At 41.4% G+C, this 20,726-nt stretch overlaps 1 protein-coding gene across 4 annotated transcripts in view; it reads right to left on the bottom strand.

The window, feature by feature from the left end:
• Positions 1-1,302: 1,302 nt before the first annotated feature.
• SAP130 (Sin3A associated protein 130) overlaps positions 1,303-20,726 on the bottom strand; it is a 93,878-nt gene continuing 74,454 nt past the window's right edge. For all 4 annotated transcript variants that reach the window (XM_019718004.2, XM_019718005.2, XM_074334741.1 and 1 more), the window contains exons 17-21: positions 16,154-16,402; positions 15,868-15,993; positions 3,641-3,744; positions 2,454-2,567; positions 1,303-2,223 (exon numbers count right to left, since the gene is read on the bottom strand). In XM_019718004.2, coding sequence (XP_019573563.1) covers positions 2,065-2,223; positions 2,454-2,567; positions 3,641-3,744; positions 15,868-15,993; positions 16,154-16,402 — 752 coding nt within the window. In that variant the 3' untranslated portion in view covers positions 1,303-2,064. The remainder of the gene's footprint in view (positions 2,224-2,453; positions 2,568-3,640; positions 3,745-15,867; positions 15,994-16,153; positions 16,403-20,726) is intronic.

The raw sequence follows: 20,726 nt of genomic DNA on the forward strand, positions 1-20,726 counted from the left end.
GAATACACTGGATGATTTAATTCATATAAAATTCCAGAATATGCAAACTAGAGTGACAGAAAGCAGATTGTTTACCGGAACATGGGAAGATAGATAAGGGTGAGAAAAATCAGAGGCACAGGCCACTTTTGGGTCTGACAGATATGTTTACTGTCTTGATTGTGGTGATGGCTTCAAGGGTGTACACGTATGTCAAATCTTATCAAAATGTATACTTTGAAATGTTTAGTTTACTGTGTGTCAATTAGTTTCCAATAAAACTTTTTAACATTGTGCACTAGGCAAGAGGCATCTCCCCCTGCCTCTCCTAACTTCTAATCATATTGTCCTCATAAGGCGAAAGGAAACCGAAAACACTATTCTTCTAACCTCATTGACAAGCTTCGCTTGACCAGGCTTACTTAAGTTTTGTTTAAATGGAGGTCATGATACTTTGAGAGAGAACGGGTTTGCAGTGCAGGATCCCAATGTCTGACCGTCCTTCACCAGGCAGGAACACAAGATCACTGGGGCAGTACGCACAGACGAGACAGGCAAACCCACGGTCCCAGCACTCACACTGCACTGGCACCTCGTAAACAGTCAGTGATCTTCTTAGTTGGCTCCACGCCCCAGTGAAACACTAGTGGCGCAGTCCGACTGTCACGGCCCTTAGGATGAGGCTATGCAGCCTTGTGTCCTAACTAAGCAGAGGAAGGTGAAGCCTGCTTTGATTCTCTCCACCAGTCCGTTACCAGGTGAGAACTTTCCATTCCAATGTGAGGAAGGCTGTCACAGGTGAGCCAGTCTACAGAGCAAGAGCATTGGTCCCAAAGACTGTCACAATTGGCAGATCCCATCTCAAATATGTTCAGATGAGGGCAAAGGGAAGAGCTCTAGCCCAAAGTTGGCAACTGGAAATAAATGTCTAGCTGGAAGGAAAACATCAGCCAGAAGAGATATGTGGCCACCTTTACCCAAAGGAAGCAAGCCTGGCTACCTCAGCACTCCTGACCAGGCTGCAGGAGTAACTGTGAAGAAAACCCACCCTCCTGGAAGCTCCCCTTACTACTGCAGCCTTCGTGGTCCTATCTAACCAATTTATATCTGCAATGGGGCACAATAGTCTTGTATTTACGATAACCACGAGCCAGCAGACTTCACCACTGTGACACCTTCAAATACCAGGTAAGCAGAACTCTTTCTGTGGAATAACAGAACTTTAACAGAGAAGACTCTCAACAGTGTGAGAAACTCCAGCAGGGTCAACACTCAGGTTGTGTTCCGTACAGCGCTGATCACCTTGACGAAGATGCACACTGCTCATGTACAAAACCTCTGAGTCCTTTATTAGCATCTGGAGATGGGCAGTACATACAATTAACAGCCTCACACCAGCTACAGAAGTACAGAGAACCGACACTGTCCTTCAGAACAAGGCTCTCAGAGCAATTTACGGTGCTGTCTGCTCTGAACTTCCACAAAACCCAACTCGGACACACGCAGGACAGACAATATAATAATTTCACTTTGAAATGGTTCTTAAGCAATGCCATTAATTGATAATTCAAACTTTCCAGAGTGTGAGACGTGGCAGGTCTCTGGGTGCCATGGCACTGCCATAAAAGGCCATCAGGCATTTGAAGGCCAGACAGTAAGAACCGGCGGGGCGCGGGGGGAGGTTTGACTTTCAGTGTAGATAACAGACGGTCCAAGTGGATAATTTCAGTCCAGGCTCAGTATGGGTCCTACAGAAATCCACCAGATAAACAGAGTTTACAAACCAGAAAGCTGGAAAATGCCAGCTATCACTTGTTACTGACTCCTACTGGTAGACACGGAGGCACTGGGAGTCATTTATAACACAGCAAGTTTAAGAGGGAGATGCCTGGAAGAATGGAATTCACTGTGTCAGATCCACTCTGATCCTCTCGTGACACGGTGCCATGGGTCCCTCTGCTTTCACATGTGAATTAAGAATTGCTTCCTTTATTTCAATGTTCCATTTTGAAAATAACCAAACCCTTCCCCCGAACCCCATCATTCTTCATAAATTCTGTTTGCAAAGTTCTGATTCTTCTGGATCTAGACTTTTTCCTTTCGCTTCAATTTTGATACCTTCTTGACAGTCCCGTTCTTATTCAGAAGCTTTAGGACACGATCTTTATGATCTAAAACCTTAAGCATGGAGTCTCTGGCCTCGCTGATTTGATCCATCACAAGTTTACACCTCTGCATATTTCCCTGAAACAAAGACATGAAATCAGTAACCAGTAATCTTGACTGTGGATTGAGGCCATTTTGAGGCTTTCACATAGATACATGTTTTAGTGTTTCTTGGTAATGTAGGCTGAAGCAAACAATTGGTTTTTATTAAAGGTATTAGCGGATGAGGGAGGGAAAAGGAGAAGCCAGATTTTACAGTATACAACTCCATAAAGCGGATGATTAAAAGGGGAAGGGCTCATTCAAACCTGGATTAGCTCATTTATTCGGTGCAGGTCATCATCGGTTGCTGCCTTTTTCTTTGGGATAATCCCTTCCTGCAGGTTGGTGAGTCTTTCATAAACATCATGTTCAAGATTCGTCTGCAACACACAAGGGGAAGGCATCGTGACTTCAGAGATACTTTTCTTTCTCAACTTCAGGCAAATACACCCACTTGAATCCCCTTGTAAACCAGTATGAGGGCTATTCGGGTGATGAAATCCTTCTTCTCAATGACTAAGGTGTACGGAAGCTTCAGTAACGGAAACTGATCAATAACAATTCACATTACAATTTGCTGTAATTCAGAGCCCATCTCCAAGGGTAAATTTATAATTTGTCTGGAAAACAAGTCAACAAGTTTCACAGAAATGTGCTTCTCTGATAATTATGAACCTAGCCATGGCACTACTTTTTAAATTTTTTTTTAATATACTTGTAACAGACAATGTTTTTCAGATCACAGCTACTCCAAAGACAGAAAAATTTCATGAGGTTGTCTTGATCGTCTCACCCTCACCTTGTTGGTGAGGGAGAGATTCCTGCCCTAGGGTTCTGGAAATGGTTGAGCCCCCACTGACACTGGAGAGACGAGATCAATCTCAGTTTACTAGTCAGTGTGCTCACAGCCCAGGGGAGGAAGACACTGCATGCCATCCGTGGCCACGGGGGTTGTACTCAGGAACAGAGTGAACAAGCAGGGGCTGCAGGAGGCAGGTGCTGCAGTGTCAAGAAGGAGAGGGTCCCTGGTTCCCAGGAGGATGTGACTGGCTTATCTGAACATCACACGTTGGCAGCGAACTGAAGGCTAATGCTCAGCGAGAAGAGGGAACTGTGCCTGGTCCCAGGGATAAGGAGAAGAGTGGGTACGAGGGGCTTCCAGTGAGGCCATCTGAGGCTCTCTGTTTCACCAGTCATGACAACACATAATACTGAAACTTAACCGTAGGTCTCACACCACAGGTGTTCAGGTATATTTTGATTCTGGGTACCAGAACTAAGATGTATTTAGAGCATAATTACATATTACATAGCACACATAAAAATTCTATCATTACCCATGTTAACTGGGAATGTTTCAGAATTACTCAGAAGACAATGCTCTGTGAATTCAGAGAGCTCCAGCATCTGTCCCTCTCTTCAGCAGGATGTAACAACTCTACACTCCACCTACCAGCTGTAGCAACTGGGCAGCGCAGAGGTGGACTTTCCAGCCTTGGGCACGACAGGACACTCCTTTCTGATTAGCTATTTCCTGCAGCATAGCTTTTTTCTCCTCTGAAACCACAAAAAAATAAAAAGGACAATTCAATTTTTAGAAAGCTAAAATGCTTAGTGTTCGAAAAGCCACTTAAGCACTACTATTTTATCAAGAATTTCTTTATTGGGGTCAGCCCAGTGGCTCAGGTGGTTAGAGCTCCGTGCTGCTAACGCCGAAGGCTGTCGGTTTGATTCCCACATGGGCCAGTGGGCTCCCAACCACAAGGTTGCCGGTTCGACTCCTGCAAGGGATGGTGGGCTGCGCCCCCTGCAACTAACAACTGGTAACTGGACAGCTGAGCTGCACCCTCCACAACTACGATTGAAAGGACAACCTGACTTGGAAAAAATCCTGGAAGTACACACTGTTCCCCAATAAAGTTCTGTTCCCCTTCCCCAATAAAAAAAATCTAAAAAAAAAAAAAAAAAACTAAAGAAAAACTGAAAAAAAAAAGAATTTCTTTACTTAAGTATCTTTAAATAATTGCTTTCCATTTAAGTCATGAGGAATAGAGGTCAACATGAAGAAAAGCTCTCTCTTTTTGCGCACTCCAGAGGAGTGCTTTGAAGACATGCTGATAATCTAGTGAGTTCAAAAGACAGCGAGTTATTAGTCTAACCTCTTAAAGGAGGGAAAATGATCTTTAGTGGGTTGGAGCCCTGCTCATTTGTGATGCTTGTTAAGCATGTGGAGAGTTGGGCATTAAGTCTTAAAAACTCTTTGGTGTTATCTAGATCTTTGAGAAATCACAGGAATCAAATTTGAATAACGTTTAAACTTGGATAGAAAAGTCCAGAAATCAGAATTGTAGAATATACCGTGTTTCCCCGAAAATAAGACTGACCCGGACAATCAGCTCTGATGCGTCATTTGGAGCAAAAATTAACATAAGTCTTATATTAATTTTTGCTCCAAATGACGCATCAGAGCTGACTGTCCGGGTCAGTCTTATTTTCGGGGAAACATGATATTTGAAATGGATCATTTGTACTAGAGAGAGACAAACTAGAATTGAGGGGTACTTGTCAAAAGTGAATTTAGCTATACCTGGGAAGTTTTAATTATTGTGTAATTAAGACAAAATATATTTACACACTAGATGGATAATTAAAAATTATTTTTAAGAATTAAAAAATTATTTTATTATTTAAAAAATTAATCTTTAAAAAGCCAATCTGATTTGTCAAAACCCGTAGAATGTGTATCACCCAGACTGAACCCTAGTGTAAATGATGACCTTTGGGTAATGTAACAAACGCAGCACCGTGGTGGGGATGCTGAAAGTGGGGCAGGCTGTGCGTGTGGTGACGGGGTGTGTATGGGAAATGTCTGTATCTTCTGCTCAATTTTGTTGTGAATCTATCACTGTTCTAAAAAGTCCATCAATTAAAAAAAAACAACCTATTTAGCAGGCAAATATTAGCATGCCTATGATTAAGCAATCTTTAAACTTTCTGAGGTAACTGTGGCCTTTCATGCAGTTGTATGAAATAACAGAGACCCAGTGCGCCCTTAACCCAGCTCCCCAACAGCAACACCCTGCAAACCACACACAGCATCACAGCCACGACACTGACAGTGTGCTGACCTACAGATTTCATTTTTTAGATGTATTGTGTATTTCATTATAAGCGTTAAAAACACTTTTTAGTTTGAAATAAAGATTCATAGGAAGTTGCGAAGATAATAGAGAGATATATCTGATAAGAGACTTTTATCTAGGAAGTCTTACAACTCAATAATAAAAAGACAAACCACAGTTAAAAGGGCAAAGAATCCAAATAGACATAAAGATGTTCAGTATCATGAGGCATTAGGGAAATGCCAATCAAAGCCCCACTGAGGTACTACTTCCCACCCACCAGCATGTGATAAATCAGAAACCGGGTAAGTCATGGTGAGGACGTGGAGAAATCAGATGCCTCATGTATTGCTGATGGGAAAGTAAAATGTATTCGCTTTGGAAAAGTCTAGCAGTTCCTTAAAGGTTAAATACAGAGTCACTAAACAACCCAGAAATTTCATTCCCAAGAGAAATGAAAACAGATATCCACACAAAAATTTGTACACAAATGCTCATAGCATCATTTTCATAATCATTAACACATGGAAACACACAAATGCCCAAGTGATGAGTGGATAAAATGGGTATATCCATAAACTACATTATTATTTGGCAAGAAAAAGGAATGATGTACTGATACGTGCTACAACATGGATGTACCTTGAAAACATTATGCTCAGTGAAATGAGCCAGTCACACAGACTGTGGATTATGATTCCACGCATATGAAATCTCCAGCATTGGGAAATCAAGAAATGGAAAGTAGGTCAGATGCTGCCTAGGGTTGGGGTGAGGAAGGAGTGAAGATGGCGAGACTGGGGATGAAGGTCAAGGGGTGTAGAGTCTCTTACTGGGATGATAAAAATGTTTTAAAACTAGTGATGTGCACAACTCTGTGAATACACTAAAAATGGAATTGTACATTTTAACAGGTGAATTGTATGCTACGTAAATTACACCTCAATAAAGGTATTAGAACAAGACAGTAAAGAGAGGTCAAGTTTGTCCCACTGGTTACATCTTCCATCATAACTATAGTACAGTTCAAACCCAGGAAATCATTCCTGATGTGCAGTGTGAGTGTAGTTCTTTGTAATTTGTCATGTGCGCAGATTCACGTGATCACCACTGCGAGACTCAGAGCTAGTACACAGCAACACAGAGGTCTCCCATGCTACATCTTACGGCCACACCACCCCTTCCCACATTACCCCCAATCATTCTCCATCTGTATCAGTTTGTCAGATAGGACTCAGATTGTGGGTGTCCCTTTAAGGCCAGCTTTCCCCACCAAGCACAAGTGTATGCCCTCGAGACCGACCCAAGCTGTCCCACAGCAAGTTCTTCCCTTTGCATTCCTGAGTCAATGGTACCAGGTGGTTGAATCATTTGTCTATTGACAGTCACCTGTGTTGTTTTCAGTTTTGGGCTATTACAAAAAGTTGCTATGAACACCAGTGTACAGATTTTTGTGTGGACACAGGTTTTCTTCTTCTTGGATAAGTGCTCAGGAGTGCAACTGTCAGATCATATAGAAAGGGTATATTTTGTTTTTATGAAACCGCCAAAGAATTTCTAGAGTAGCTCAGCCATGTACGAGAGTTCACTTGCTGTATGAGAGTGCTCTGCTAACTTGCTCCCCAGTGAGACTGGTGAAAATTAAAATAAAAACCCCATCTAAACTCTGGGAAAGGTCCTAAGGGCAAATAGCAAATGCAGAAACATACTAAAATGTGGTAAGAACAGCAAGTCTGTGGTGTCTGGACAGACTGTTCCCTCTCCTCCTCCCTCCCAGCTCAGTGAGGCAGAGCCCACTGCAGACGGCTATGCAGGGCACCCCTCCCTCCAGCTGGGCAGAGGGCTTTCTGCCCAGGAGGAACAGCACTTCTTATCCTGCCTCCACTGCATGTACGTCACAGGTGAGTACAATCAAGATGTGGGGGCTCCCTTCTGCTCAACCCCCACTTGTGGAATGGACTGTTCCTGAGGCAAGATGCGCTGAGAACACTGGGGCGCTGGGAGCCCTCTTTGAGGCAAGCCAGGAGGCTCCCAGCTGCTCAGTCCTCTGCCCCTGCACTCAGCACTCACTCACCGTCTAGAGAACTGGGTGTTTATTACTCAGAGAAGGTGGCCAGTGTCTCCACCCCCGTCTCCATAGACCTAAGTTCAGAGAGTCTGCCTGTGGGGAGAAACAGGCCATAAAACTGGTAGCTTCTAATCTCTTCCCAGAGGGATGGACTCCATTTGCAAAATGGTGTGAAGTTCAAACAGAAAGGTGCTCCCACGAACAGTGAGAGGCTGTAGTGCAACACAGGAGAGGAAATTCTTACATCTAATGAAGACACAGCCTAGACTATGGGCTGACTAGTTTGCAGGAGAAAACAGAGTGGGGAGGGGGAGAAGCCCTCCCGGGGTCAGAACAAATACCAAACACCAACCTCACAAATTACTGTGGCAATCAGCTACCATTCGACTGGGTTAGTTTGCAGAGGAATTTAATTTCTGTTACAGGGCAAACTCCAGCATGTGCTCTGTTCTAGTAGAGCAAATGACAAACAATTTGTGAAGTTTATCAGCTGGGTAGAACCCAGTTCCACTCTTTCCCAGGATGACTGTGGGCACACTGGATGCTATGACTCCCTGAGGAGGAACATTAGAGGCTGAACACTGGGTGGTGGGGGTAGAGGTGGTAAGACTTCATTAAAACAATCCCAGCAGTCACTAAACAAATAAACAAGCAAATAGTAACGGGGGGGGGGGGGAGAGAATGAAGACCAGTACCCAGAGATGCTATAAAATTATCTACAGTATTCAGTTTCCAACAAAAAAGACGCAGGCAAAGGAAACAGGAAAAGCATGACGCATCCATGGGGTGGGGGGAATGAAGGCACCAGAAACTGCTTGTGAGAGTGACCAATGTCAGACTTACTGGAAAAAAGTAGCCATTATAAGTAAATTCACGGAATGAAAGAAAAGCATGAGTGAAGTAAAAGGTATGATGATCATGTCACATTAAATAGAAAATGTCAAAGAGAAAGGAAAAAAACTAACAAACAGAAATTCTAGAATTGAAAAGTACAATAAATAAAAATTTACAAAATCCACTACAGGGGATCAACAGATCTGAACTGGTACGAAAAGGAATTAGCAAATTTGAAGACAGATCGACAGATATTATGCAAGCTGAAGAGCTGAGAGAAAAAGACTGAAGAATAATGAACAGGGCCTCAGACAAATGTGAGACACCACTAAAAGCACCAACATATGTGTACTGGGAATACAAGAAGGAAAAGAGAAAGGAGAAGGAAGAATATTCCAAGATAAAAAATGGCCGAAAATTTCTCAAATTTACTGAAACCCCACCCCCTCCACACATACACACACAAAAACAACTTATACATCCAGGGAGCTCAAGGAATTCCAAGTATGATAAATGCAAAAATACCCACAAAAAGACACATCATAGTAAAAATATTAAGTCAAAGTTGCGAAAATCTTAAAAGTAACAAGAGGAAAAATGATGCATCACTTACAAGGTAACCCCAGTAAAATGAGTTCTCAGGAGAAATAATGGAGGCCAGCAAGCAGTGGCATAACATATTAAAAAAGCTCAAAGGAATGTATGAGATCTAGTTTCTCCATATCCTCACCAGCATTTGGCACTATCAGTATTTTATTTTAGCTGTTTTGGTAAGTGTGTAGTGACATCTCAATTTAAATTTCTCTAATGGCTGGTGAGGTTAACTTAGGAAAAAAAAAAAAAAAAAGAGGTTGTTTTCTGTTCCCGAATCCAATCCAGACACCTCATTACATTTACTTATCTCCCTAGACTCCTCTTGGCTTGATTATTTCTCCGACTTTCCTTGCTTCTGATGACTTTGACAGTTTTGAAGAGTACTGATCAAGTATTTTGTAGGATGCCTTTCTATTTGGATGTGTCTAATGTTTTTCTTAGGGTTAGACTGTAGTTATGTTTTTGAGAGACATACGGGGAAGTACAATTGCTCTCGTAGCCTGTGATGGGTGCATATTATTTTCACCTAGCTGAGGTGGTGTCAGGTGTCTTCATTGTAAAGTTACCTGTACCCCAACCTCCTCTCCACACAGGACAACTTTGTGCAGCCCACACAAAAGGACTATGCTTTATGTTCCCTTGAATATCTCATGTGCTTGTCAATGGTGTATACCTCTTCGGTGAAATGTCTTTATGCCTTCCTCCATTTCTAATTGGATTATTGTTTTTATTTACTGTTAAGTTTTAAGACTTCCTAATATATATTCTAGATATGAGTTCTGTACGAGATATGTGGTTTGCTAATATTTCCACGCAGTTTATAGCTTTTCTTTTCATCCTCCTAACGAGGTCTTTCACAGATAAAAAGTTTTATTTATTTATTTATTTATTTAAGTCAAGTTGTTGTCCTTTCAATCTTAGTTGTGGAGGGTGCTGTTCAGCTTCAAGTTGTTGTCCTTTCAGTCTTAGTTGTGGAGGGTGCAGCTCAGCTACAGGTCCAGTTGCCGTTGCTAGTTGCAGGGGGCACAGCCCACCATCCCTTGCGGGAGTCAAACCGGCAACCTTGTGGTTCAGAGGACACACTCCAACCAACTGAGCCATCCGGGAGCTCAGCAGTAGCTCAGTTCAAGGTGCCATGTTCAATTTTAGTTGCAGGGGGCGCTGCCCACCATCCCTTGCGGGACTCGAGGAATTGAACTGGCAACCCTGTGGTTGAGAGCCCGTGCTCCAACCAACAACTGAGCCATCCGGGAGGCAGCTCAGCTCAAGGTGCCGTGTTCAATCTTAGTTGCAGGGGGCAGAGCCCACCATCCCTTGCGGGACTCGAGGAATTGAACTGGCAACCTTGTGGTTGAGAGCCCACTGGCCCATGTGGGCAGCCTTCGGAGTTAGGAGCACGGAGCTCTAACCACCTGAGCCACCGGGCCGGCCCCTAAAAAGTTTTTATGAAGCCCAATTTATTCTTTTTTTTTTTCCTTCATAGATGTTTTTAGTGTCATATCTAAGAACTGTTCATTACGTCCTAGGCCCAGGCAACTTTATACCAGGTATTCTTCTAAAAGTTTTACAGTTTTACATTTCATATTTAAACCTGTTATTCATTTTGAGTTCAGTTTTGTACAAGATGTGAGGATTAAGTGGAGGTTGTGGGTTGTTTTGTTTTTGAACTTACAGGTGTCTAGCATCATTTGTTAAAAGGACTTTCCTTCACCACTGAATAGCTTCTGCACTCTGGTCAAAAATCAGTCGAGCATGTTTGTGTGCATCTATTTCTGCATTTTCTATTCTATTACAGTCATATATACATCTGTCCCCTGCAAATACCACAAAGTTGTGATTACCGTAGCTAAATCACAGGCTTTAATATTGGTAAGAATGATTAATTTTTCATGATTATTTTACTTATTCTTGCTCCTGTGCCTTTTCACATAAAGTTTAAAATAAGCTTTACCATGTTTACAAAAACATTTCTGTGATTTTGGTAGGAACTGTATTAAACTTATTGATCAATCTAGGGAGAATTGATACCTTTATGTTGAGTTTTCTAATCCATGAACATTGTATGTCTCTTCATTTATTTAGATGCTTTTTTGTTTCTTTCATAGTAGTTTGCAGTTTTTAGCAAACACAACTTGAACATGTTTTGCTAGATTTATACCTAAGTATATCATTTTGGGGAGAACTATAAATGGCATTATGTTTTCAAAATCATAAGGTCATTCCAAGTATCTAAAATTACAACTGATGATACCGTGTCCTGTGACTTTGCTGAATTTACTAGTTCCTAGAGTTTTTTCAAAGAATCCCTTGAGATTTTCTACAGAGACAATGACATCATCTGCAAATCAAGACAGTTTTATTTATTCCTTTCCAACCTGTATAGTCTTATCTTTTTCTTGCCTTACGGTGCAGCTAGAACTTCTAGTTCAATGTGGAGTAAGAGTGATAGCCTGGTCTTTTTGTTAATCTCAGGTCGAAAGCATTCAGTCTCTCACCAATAAGTGTAATCTCAACTACGTTTTTTATAGACTTTATCAAGTTGAGAAAGTCTTTATCTTATTTTTCAGAGTTTTTATCACAAAAAAGTGTTGAGGACTGGCCTGGTGGCTCAGGCGGTTGCAGCTCCGTGCTCCTAACTCCGAAGGCTGCCGGTTCAATTCCCACATGGGCCAGTGGGCTCTCAACCACAAGGTTGCCAGTTCAACTCCTCTAGTCCCGCAAGGGATGGTAGGCTCTGCCCCCTGCAACTAAAATTGAACATGGCACCTTGAGTTGAGCTGCCTCCAGGATGGCTCAGTTGGTTGGAGTGTGGGTTCTCAACCACAAGGTTCCCAGTTTGATTCCTTGAGTTCCACAAGGGATGGTGGGCAGCGCCTCCTGCAACTAAGATTAAACACGGCACCTTGAGCTGAGCTGCCACTGAGCTCCCGGATGGCTCAGTTGGTTGGAGTGCGGGCTCTCAACCACAAGGTTGCCGGTTCTACTCCTGCAAGGGATGGTGGGCTGCGCCCCCTGCAACTAGCAATGGCAACTGGACCTGGAGCTGAGCTGCACCCTCCACAACTAAGACTGAAAGGACAACAACGTGACTTGGAAAAAAATCCTGGAAGTACACACTGTTCCCCAATAAAGTCCTGTTCCCCTTGCCCCATAAAATCTTTAAAAAAAAAAAAAAAAAAAGTGAATTTTGTCAAATAATTTTTCTGTATCAGTTATATGATCATGTGATTTTTCTTCTTTAGCTTTTGTTGTAGAATGAATTGTGTCCCCTGCAAAAGATATGCTGAATTCCTAACCTGTGGTACCTATGAATGTGATATTATTTATAAGTAGGGTCTTTGCAGATGTAATCAAGTTAACAAGTAGCCATACTGAACCCTAAATCTAATGAGTAATGTCTTATGAGGATGGAGAGAGCTTATATACACAGGGAAGAACACTGTGTAGAAATGGAGGCAGAAACTAGAGTGATGCAGTTGCAGGCCAAATAATACCAAGGATTGCTGGCAGCCACCAGAAGCTACAAAAAGGTAAGGAAGGATTCTCTTCTACAGGCTTCAGAGTGTGATCCTGCTAATACCTTGATTTTGGACTTCTAGCCTCCAGAACTTCTATATTCATGAGAAATATTGATAATGTAGGTTTCAATATTTGTATTCTTTTTTATATCAGGGAAATACCAACTTCATAAAATGAATTTGGAAGTGTTCCATTCTATACTTTGAAAGAGATTGTGAAAACCTGATGTTGACTGTTCATTTAAACATTTGATAGAATTTCCCAGTAAAAGTATCTGAGCCTAGAGATTTCTGTTTGGAAGTTTTTAAATAATGGATTCAATTTATTTAATATATAGGCTATTCAGATTTTCCATTTGTTTATGGTGAGTTTTGGTAGTTCGTGCTTCTGTAGATACTGACTCATTTCATCTGAGTGAATACGGACATAAAGGTGTTCACAGTATTTCCTTATTATGCTTTTAATGGCTGCAGCACAATCTGGAGTGATACCCTGTTTCATTCCTGATAGTCATAATCTGTCTTCTATTTCTTCTTTCGGCAGCATTTAGTGCTATAAATTTCCCTGTTGGCACTGCTTTAGTTGCCTCCCACATATTTTGGTATGCTGTATTTTATTTTCGTCTTCATTCAGTTTATGTATTTTTAATAATTTCTCTTGAGAGTTCCTCTTTGACCCATTACTTAAAAGTGTGTTAATTTTCATGGTTTGGATATTTTTTTTGTTATCTCTATTATTGGTTTCTAATTTGATTCCATTATGGTCAATGAAGACAACTCTGTATGATTTCAATTATTTTAAATCTGTTGAGGTTTGTTTTATGATCCAGGACACAGTCTGTTGCGTGGCACTTGAGAGAGTATGTATTCTGCTGCATTCTACAAGTGTTTATTAGATGTTGATTTGTAGTATTCAGTTCTATATCCTTGCTGGTTTTGTCAAGTATAAGGTGTGATAAAAAAAATACGGTGAATGTTTGTATTAATAAAATTTATTACAGTAAAAGACAGTACCATTAATCCCCCTCAAAATACTCCCGCTCACTTTGAACACACTTATCCCATCGTTCTTGCCACTTTCTGAAACAGTTCTGGAAGTCCTCTTTCGTGAGTGTCTTCAGTTGCGCTGTCGTGGCTGCCTTGTTGTCCTGAATTGATTCAAAACATTTACCTTTCATGGTCATTTTGACTTTGGGGAAGAGCCAGAAGTGTCAGATCCAGTGAATAAGGACACACTGTGATGAGGACACACTGTAATGTTTTTGACAGAAACTGCCGTATACCAGAAATGATGTGTGACACAGAGCCTGTCCACTGTGATCAAAAGATACAGTGAATGCTGCTGCTGAGTGCCATCCAATGGAAAGGCAGGGATCTTCAATACGGAAGCAGCGCTCTGAACCTTAGTAACAATGCGTGATAAGTTTCAACTTGTTCGGCACAGTCAGTCAGGTGTGAGCTACAGTTGAGAGAAGGTGTTTTAAAGTGTGCCATAAATCATCCTCCATCATGACAACACTCCGTGTCACACATCACTTCCGGTATACAGCAATTTGTCACATAAAAATATTACGGCGTGTCCTCATCCACCTTATTCAACGATCTGGCACCGTGAGCCTTCTGGATCTTCCCTAAAGTCAAAATGATTCGAGGCAGCCACAAAAGCACAACTAAAGATACTCATGAAAGAGGACTTACAGAACTGGTTCAGAAAGTGGCAAGAACAATAAGTGTGTTCAAAGTGAGGGGTAGTATTTTGAGGGGGATTAATGGCAATGTGTTTTTTACGGTAATAATTTTATTTAAACATTCCCCATATTGTTTGATCACACCTTGTACTTCTATCAATCGCTGAGAATGGGTTGTTGAAGTTCTCACTATAATTGTACATTTACCTACTTATTTTTTCATCTCTACTGTTTTTTGCTTCAGGTATTCTGAAGCTCTTGATCTTTGTTGCCTCTACATTTTTAAACAGTATATAACATCCTTCTTTGTCTCTAGTAATTTTCTTTCTTCTGAAGTCTACTTTTATTTGATATTAACAAAGCTACTCTTGCTTTTTTTGATTAGTTTTGCGTTGCCTATATTTCTCCATCTGTCAGTCTACCTACGTCATTGAATTTGAAGTGAACTTCTTATAGACAGAATATAGCTGAATATTTTTTTCCATCTACTCTGCCATTTTGTTTTAATTGGTATGTTCAGACTATTTACATTTAAGGTAATTTTAATATGTATAGCTAAGTCTGCCATGTTATTATTTGTTTTCTGTGCTTCTTGATCCTATTTCTCTTTTCTTTCCTGCCTGTGAATTACCTGACCAATTTTTTGTAGTCCATCAGGATTTATTTATATGTGATTTTAAAGCTCAGGCAAAGCAGTTCAACTAAAATTTAATAGTCAAGAGACTTGGCGCAAAGGTGATTAGTATGTATATATCCAAATGTGTAAGATTCAGGAATCATTAATAGTTTCAGTTGTCAAATTACCCTTCTTGATATAGTTATGAAGAGTGAGTCCCAATAAACAATGAGAATTTTTTAGTATGGCTTAACAGGGATGTTACCAGGGAGACCTTTAAATATTTTACTGCTATGATATGGAATTCTTGGGGTGTGAAGAGATGTTTAGGGGTCCATATCCTGCTTCCACCAAAGGTCAACACTCCATGACCTTTGGTAACCTCACCTTCTTCTCAAACCTCAGGGTATACTTATCAGACAAAAAAGCTGGGAAGTGCTGCCACCTCTGTATTTCCCTTAACTGTCAGGACCTTCATCTCTGCTCACAGGCAGTAGTCAGTCCCTTCCAACTATGACTCAAAATGAGGCTACAAGGAAAACTTCAGAGAAGTCTCCAAGTAGAATTTATGTGAGGGGGTGGGAAATATGACCAAGTCTCTGAAAACTCACACTTCTTTACACAATGACCACATCTGACACTTCAAGTCCATCAGTAGAAATATTTGCAAAGTACTAGCAGCCATTTTCATTATATGTGGGTTGTTTAAAATGTTATTCTTAAGACCAACAATAAAAACATGTATTGAGGGTTTGCTCTGATCATTTCTAGAGCTACACATATGTTAAACCAAAGGTCTTTTGGAAAATAAAATTTCTGAGGGCTTACGATGCATGTACACTGGAGCATCCTAGGGACGAATATGTACTATGCCAAATAACAATCTAGTACAGCTCTTCCCATAACTCCTCTGGAAGCTAAGGAGGTCATCTGCCACCACTTGGGGAGCTGGTAACACATGAATTTTACTAAAAACAAGGTTTTAACTTATTCATTAGACTGGGTTTCCAATCAAGTACACAACTTTCTGAAGCAGAAGATAATTTTCCAAATTTTATACTCAGAAACACATTTTGCCTAAGTTAAACACTGAAGTCTCAAGACTTTCTAACAAAATAATGAGGTTTTTTGGAAACTAGAAAGTTGTAATTCTGTGTTTCTATTCTACTGTGATTGATATATAGGCAAGTGAAAGACCAATTTCATGCATTGAGAGTGGCTGTTTCTGGGGGAAACTAACCTTTGACCCGGACGTCACTGTATCGCTGAAAGTGATGGTAAGCAGCTTTCCAGGGGTTCCGATAGTGACGGAGCAAAGTAATGGGAGGTCTTGGACGCACTGGGACATACCTCACACCCTCCTCATCTATTCAAAATAAAAAGAAGACATTAAAAAGCTTACTACATATTTGCAACAACCTTCCAGGTACAGTTCCAGTAAGTGAGCTGTAAACAGCTTCAGGGACGGACTCCCAACTTAAGTGGGAAAGCTGAACATGACAACAGTTAGTCTAAATGACCATTACCGATATACTCCTTGGGAGGAGACTTGCGCTTCTCAGCCTTCACCAAAAGACTTTTGGCAGTGGACTTCTCATCATCAGTGCTGTTTGTCTCCATCATATCCCCTTCTTCTGTTGAAATCACGTGCTGCTGCTTTCGAGGTTTTTTCCTTGGGGAGGCACCAGGTGGTAGGTCACTTGTAGGCATGGACAGGTTGTTAGCCAGCAGTGCAAGAGATGGAGACATGGTGTTAGCAGCCAGTGGAGGAACTGCTGTCGTAGGAGAAAGAGCACACATGTGTGAGAACCCCGACACAATGGAAAGCTTCACTTGATGCCCAGCAATGAGAATGATGAAGAAGACAGAACACAGAGATAACATGTGTTGACTTTCTTTGTGCTGGGCACTGTGCTAAGCACTCTTAATTGCAGCAGAGGCTGCCAACTGCTTCCTAATACCTCAGACCTTCACCTTTGTTAGTACAAGGACCCTCACATTTAGATGGGCACACTGCCACTCAGCTGAAACACTGTATTTACTAGCCTCCCTGACAGTTAGGTGTGACCATATGTAATGAAAATAGAAGTGTTTTGTAGCACTTCCAGGAAGTTTCCTTGGAAACTTGTACAGTGTACAAGTGTCAGATGAGTACTACACTGACTGGATTATCACTTTGTGAGGTACATAAATTTCTAATTACTATATTGTTTCGTACACCTGAAACAACAAAAAAGAGCATGATGGTCAAATGGCAGGAGTGGTAGAAGCGTGGATCCCTAATGATTTTATGGAGTCCACATCCCATCTCTGGACTGTCTGCCTCAGGATTTGCTCCAAGGGAGACAAAAATCTTATGTTCAAGTCATTATTTTTCAAGCCTTTTTGCATTAATTCCTAGCAGATAACCTATTAAATCAATCACATAATCTTAAAAATAATATGAATAAGTAGGCACTGTTTTATTATCCCCAATTTAAAGACAAGAAAATGGTACAAATGACACAAGTAAAGTGGCAGAGCTGGGAGCTGACAGAGGCAGCAGCACTTGCCTTCTGACTACCGCAGTGCACGGCCTTCAGACAAATGGCACTCACAACATGAAGTAAACATTTGTTTGGGCGTGTATGGATCATACATCCGGGGACTTAAAAATCATGACGAAAGTTCACCTCAACTCTTATTTTCACTCTGTCACTTCCTTGTGCCATCCTTTTTCTCCATCCTACCTTGGCCACCCAGTCCCAGTAGGCATACCCTAAACATTGTCATTACATCTCAATTTCTAGCATCTGAGTGTCCAGCCAAAACCAACACATCTTTCCAGGCCACTTTTCTTAGTAACAAGTCTCCAACAATCCGTAGGCGCCACTAGGAACTATTACTCATTAATCCTTTCTTTTTTTTTTTTGCTGTCCCTTATTCCTGTAAGGTCCTCTATCACTGCGTTTTGATTCTACCAGCAATTGTATTAGTTTTATTCATCCATTGTCCCTCCTCTTGCTTCACGGTATTCACTGTATTCACTAAGCAAAAGCACAACCGGTGAAAGCCAACTCTCTAACTAGCCTGCACCCATGTAGCTGAATGCTGCCAGAGAAAGATGCACAGCAAAGCTGACGGGTCTCCTGAACACGCTCACCAACTGCAAGTAGGCCCCTACTGCTGTGGGACAATCCTACCAGATGCACCAAGTCCACTCTCCACATGATCATTTCACACTTTCTCCTCACACCTTCAGCACGTCCTATACCATCCTTACTCTCAGCTGATGACCTTGCTTTCAACTTTACTGAAGAAACAAACAAACAAAAACAAACCCAGGAACAATCAGAAGAAAACGTCCACAAATTTATACTACCACATCTACCTAGTTTCTTGCATGGTGACCACGCAGTTCCTTTCTTTGCGTTTTCAGCAAAGACAGATCTTTTCACGTACACAATAGATCCCACCTACTGTCACCTCCTCAAATAGTGCCCCAGGAATTTTCATCTCTTTCTCCTGCATCATCAGTTCTTTCCTCTCTACTGGATTGTTCCCATTAACATACGACACTCACTTGTCCCATCTTAAAAATAACTTCCTCTTGACATCATTTCCTTTCAGATATTGCCCTTCCTTTTCCTATCCCTTTATAACAAATTCCTCCAGTGTTGTTTATACTCATTGTCTCCAATACTTCTCTCCAAGTTTCTCTTGAACCAACTCCCAGTCATACCGTGTTTCCCTGAAAATAAGACCTAGCCGGACAATCAGCTCTAATGTGTCTTTTGGAGCAAAAATTAAGACGCAGTCTTATTTCACTATAATATAAAACCAGGTCTTATATAAGACCAGGTATAATGTAATATAATACTGGGTATAATATAACATAACATAATACTGGGTCTTACATTAATTTTTGCTCCAAAAGACACATTAGAGCTGATTGTCCGGCTAGGTCTTATTTTCGGGGAAACACGGTACTCTTATTTCATAAAATGAAAACTGCTCTTCTCAACATCTCCATGACCTCCACGCTGCTAAATCCAATGGTCACTGTGAGCTCAGCCCTTATCTTAACTGATCTCTCAGCAGCATGTGACCTGGCTGATTACTCCCTTTCCCCTGAAATATGTTTGTCCTGGTTTTCCAGGACACCACATACTCTTAAGTTTTATTTCTACTGCTCTGGCCCCTCCAGTCTCTTCTGCCTGCTTCTGCCTCCTCTCCCTCCTCAGAAAGTGCAGTACCCTAGAGGAGCTCCATCCACAACTGGTTGTGTTTTTCATCGGCACACATTCCTTAAGCGATCCATGGCTTTAAACATAATATATATATATAAAATCACAACTTCCAAATTTATGTCTGCGACTTCACTTTCTATTCCAAAAGCCAGGCTCATAAATCTAACCGCCTAAATTTTTGACGTCTCCATTTGGAGTTCTATCAGATACGTCAAACTTACCATATCAAAAACTAACTCCTAATTTTCCCTACAATATGTGGTCCTTCTGCAATCTTCCCTATCTCAGCTGATGGTAACTCCATGCTTCCAGTTACTAATACCAAAAATGTTGTAGTTGACCCTGATGATATTCTCTCACACTCAACATCCAATCTTAAATGAAACCCTCTCAGTTCTACTTTTAAGACATTCCTAGATTCCAACCACTTCATACCACTTCTGTGGCTACTAGCCTGGCTGAAGCCTTCAATGTTGCCTGCAAAGAAAGCAGCAGCCTCTTCCTAATTCCATCCTTGCTCCCAGTCTTTCCTCTACACAGCAGCCAGAGAGGTCTGTTCAAAAGGGACATGAGCTCTAGCCCCCTCTGCTCAAAACTCCCTAATAGCTCCCCGCCCTCCGAAAGTCCAAGTGCCCCCAGTTGCCCATGGGCACTCAGTCAGGCTTGATTCTGTTTCTGACCCTGTCATCTAGCGCTGCCTCACGCACTCAGCACCGCCTGCCTCTGCCCCCTGCTATTCCATGAGCACACCAGGCACACTGCTGTCTTAGTCTCACACTTAGTGCTTCTCTTCTGGTCCGGAACGCTCTTTTCCCACATAGCCTCACACTCAGCACTTCATCTCTTTAACGTGTCTCCTCAAAGATTACTCCCTCAGTAGGCCTTCAAGTCTTTTGGAAATCGCAGCTCCAGTCCTACCCTTCCCTTCTGTTTTGTCTCTGCTTTACTGACTGTGTGCCGCCTGTGTTAGGGTGTGAGCTCCAAGAGGATGGAGGAGTGCCTGTCTGTGTACATGGTTGTGTCAGCAGAACCTGTGCAGCGCCCACAGTTTCAGGCGGGGTTACCATCAGCGTGCTAGAACCGAGAGGCAAGACGAACAACCCAAAATGAGAGACAAGAGGAACAGCAAACTTGAGAATATTTCATTTCCTCTTCTGGGTTATTCATGGTATCTTTCAATGGAAGTGCTGAGGCAAAGCATGGGTACCATAAAAGGATATTTCATGGCATAATAAATGAAAACAAACAAGCAAAAAAGCAGCAGGCTTAGAAAGTGTAGATACCGCTCGACCACACCTCTCACTGATCAAAGGCAGGGGACACGAAGGCCCTCTCGCCCAAGGGCTCAAAAGGGTAACACTGGGTTACTGGCAAACGAATGACTTGCGTCCACTTTGGTTTTGTCCGTACTTTATACATTTCTCACACTGAATGCTACTTCTGTAGTTATGAAAAACAAGATCCACATAAAAAAAAAAAAAAAATCTCCCACGTGACCTGCCTTTCACAAACTTGAAGTTTACAGTCGAGAAGAAGAGAGAAAAAGGGTAATGAATAGTTTTAAGATTTTACTAATCACATGTAAATTTACCAAGAGAGTATTTTCAACAACATAAATCTTACTTTATTGCATAACAAGGCAACAAAATTGGCAGGGAATAAATTGTAAATAATCAGAACTTAGGTATGATCGTATCTTGACTTCTTTTACATGGAGATATTTTAACGACTACAAAAAAGTTGTATTTAAGGATATCCTTGGGGAAATACTAATCTTTTTCATGATTTTGGTAAGAAATAAAAATTATAAAAGGGCAGCAAACTGGTTGCAGTTTTCAAAAGGAGCTTCCATTTATTAAAAACTAATGAA

The sequence above is a fragment of the Rhinolophus sinicus genome, linkage group LG01 (assembly GCF_036562045.2).
Source record: "Rhinolophus sinicus isolate RSC01 linkage group LG01, ASM3656204v1, whole genome shotgun sequence".
Taxonomy (NCBI): domain Eukaryota; kingdom Metazoa; phylum Chordata; class Mammalia; order Chiroptera; family Rhinolophidae; genus Rhinolophus; species Rhinolophus sinicus.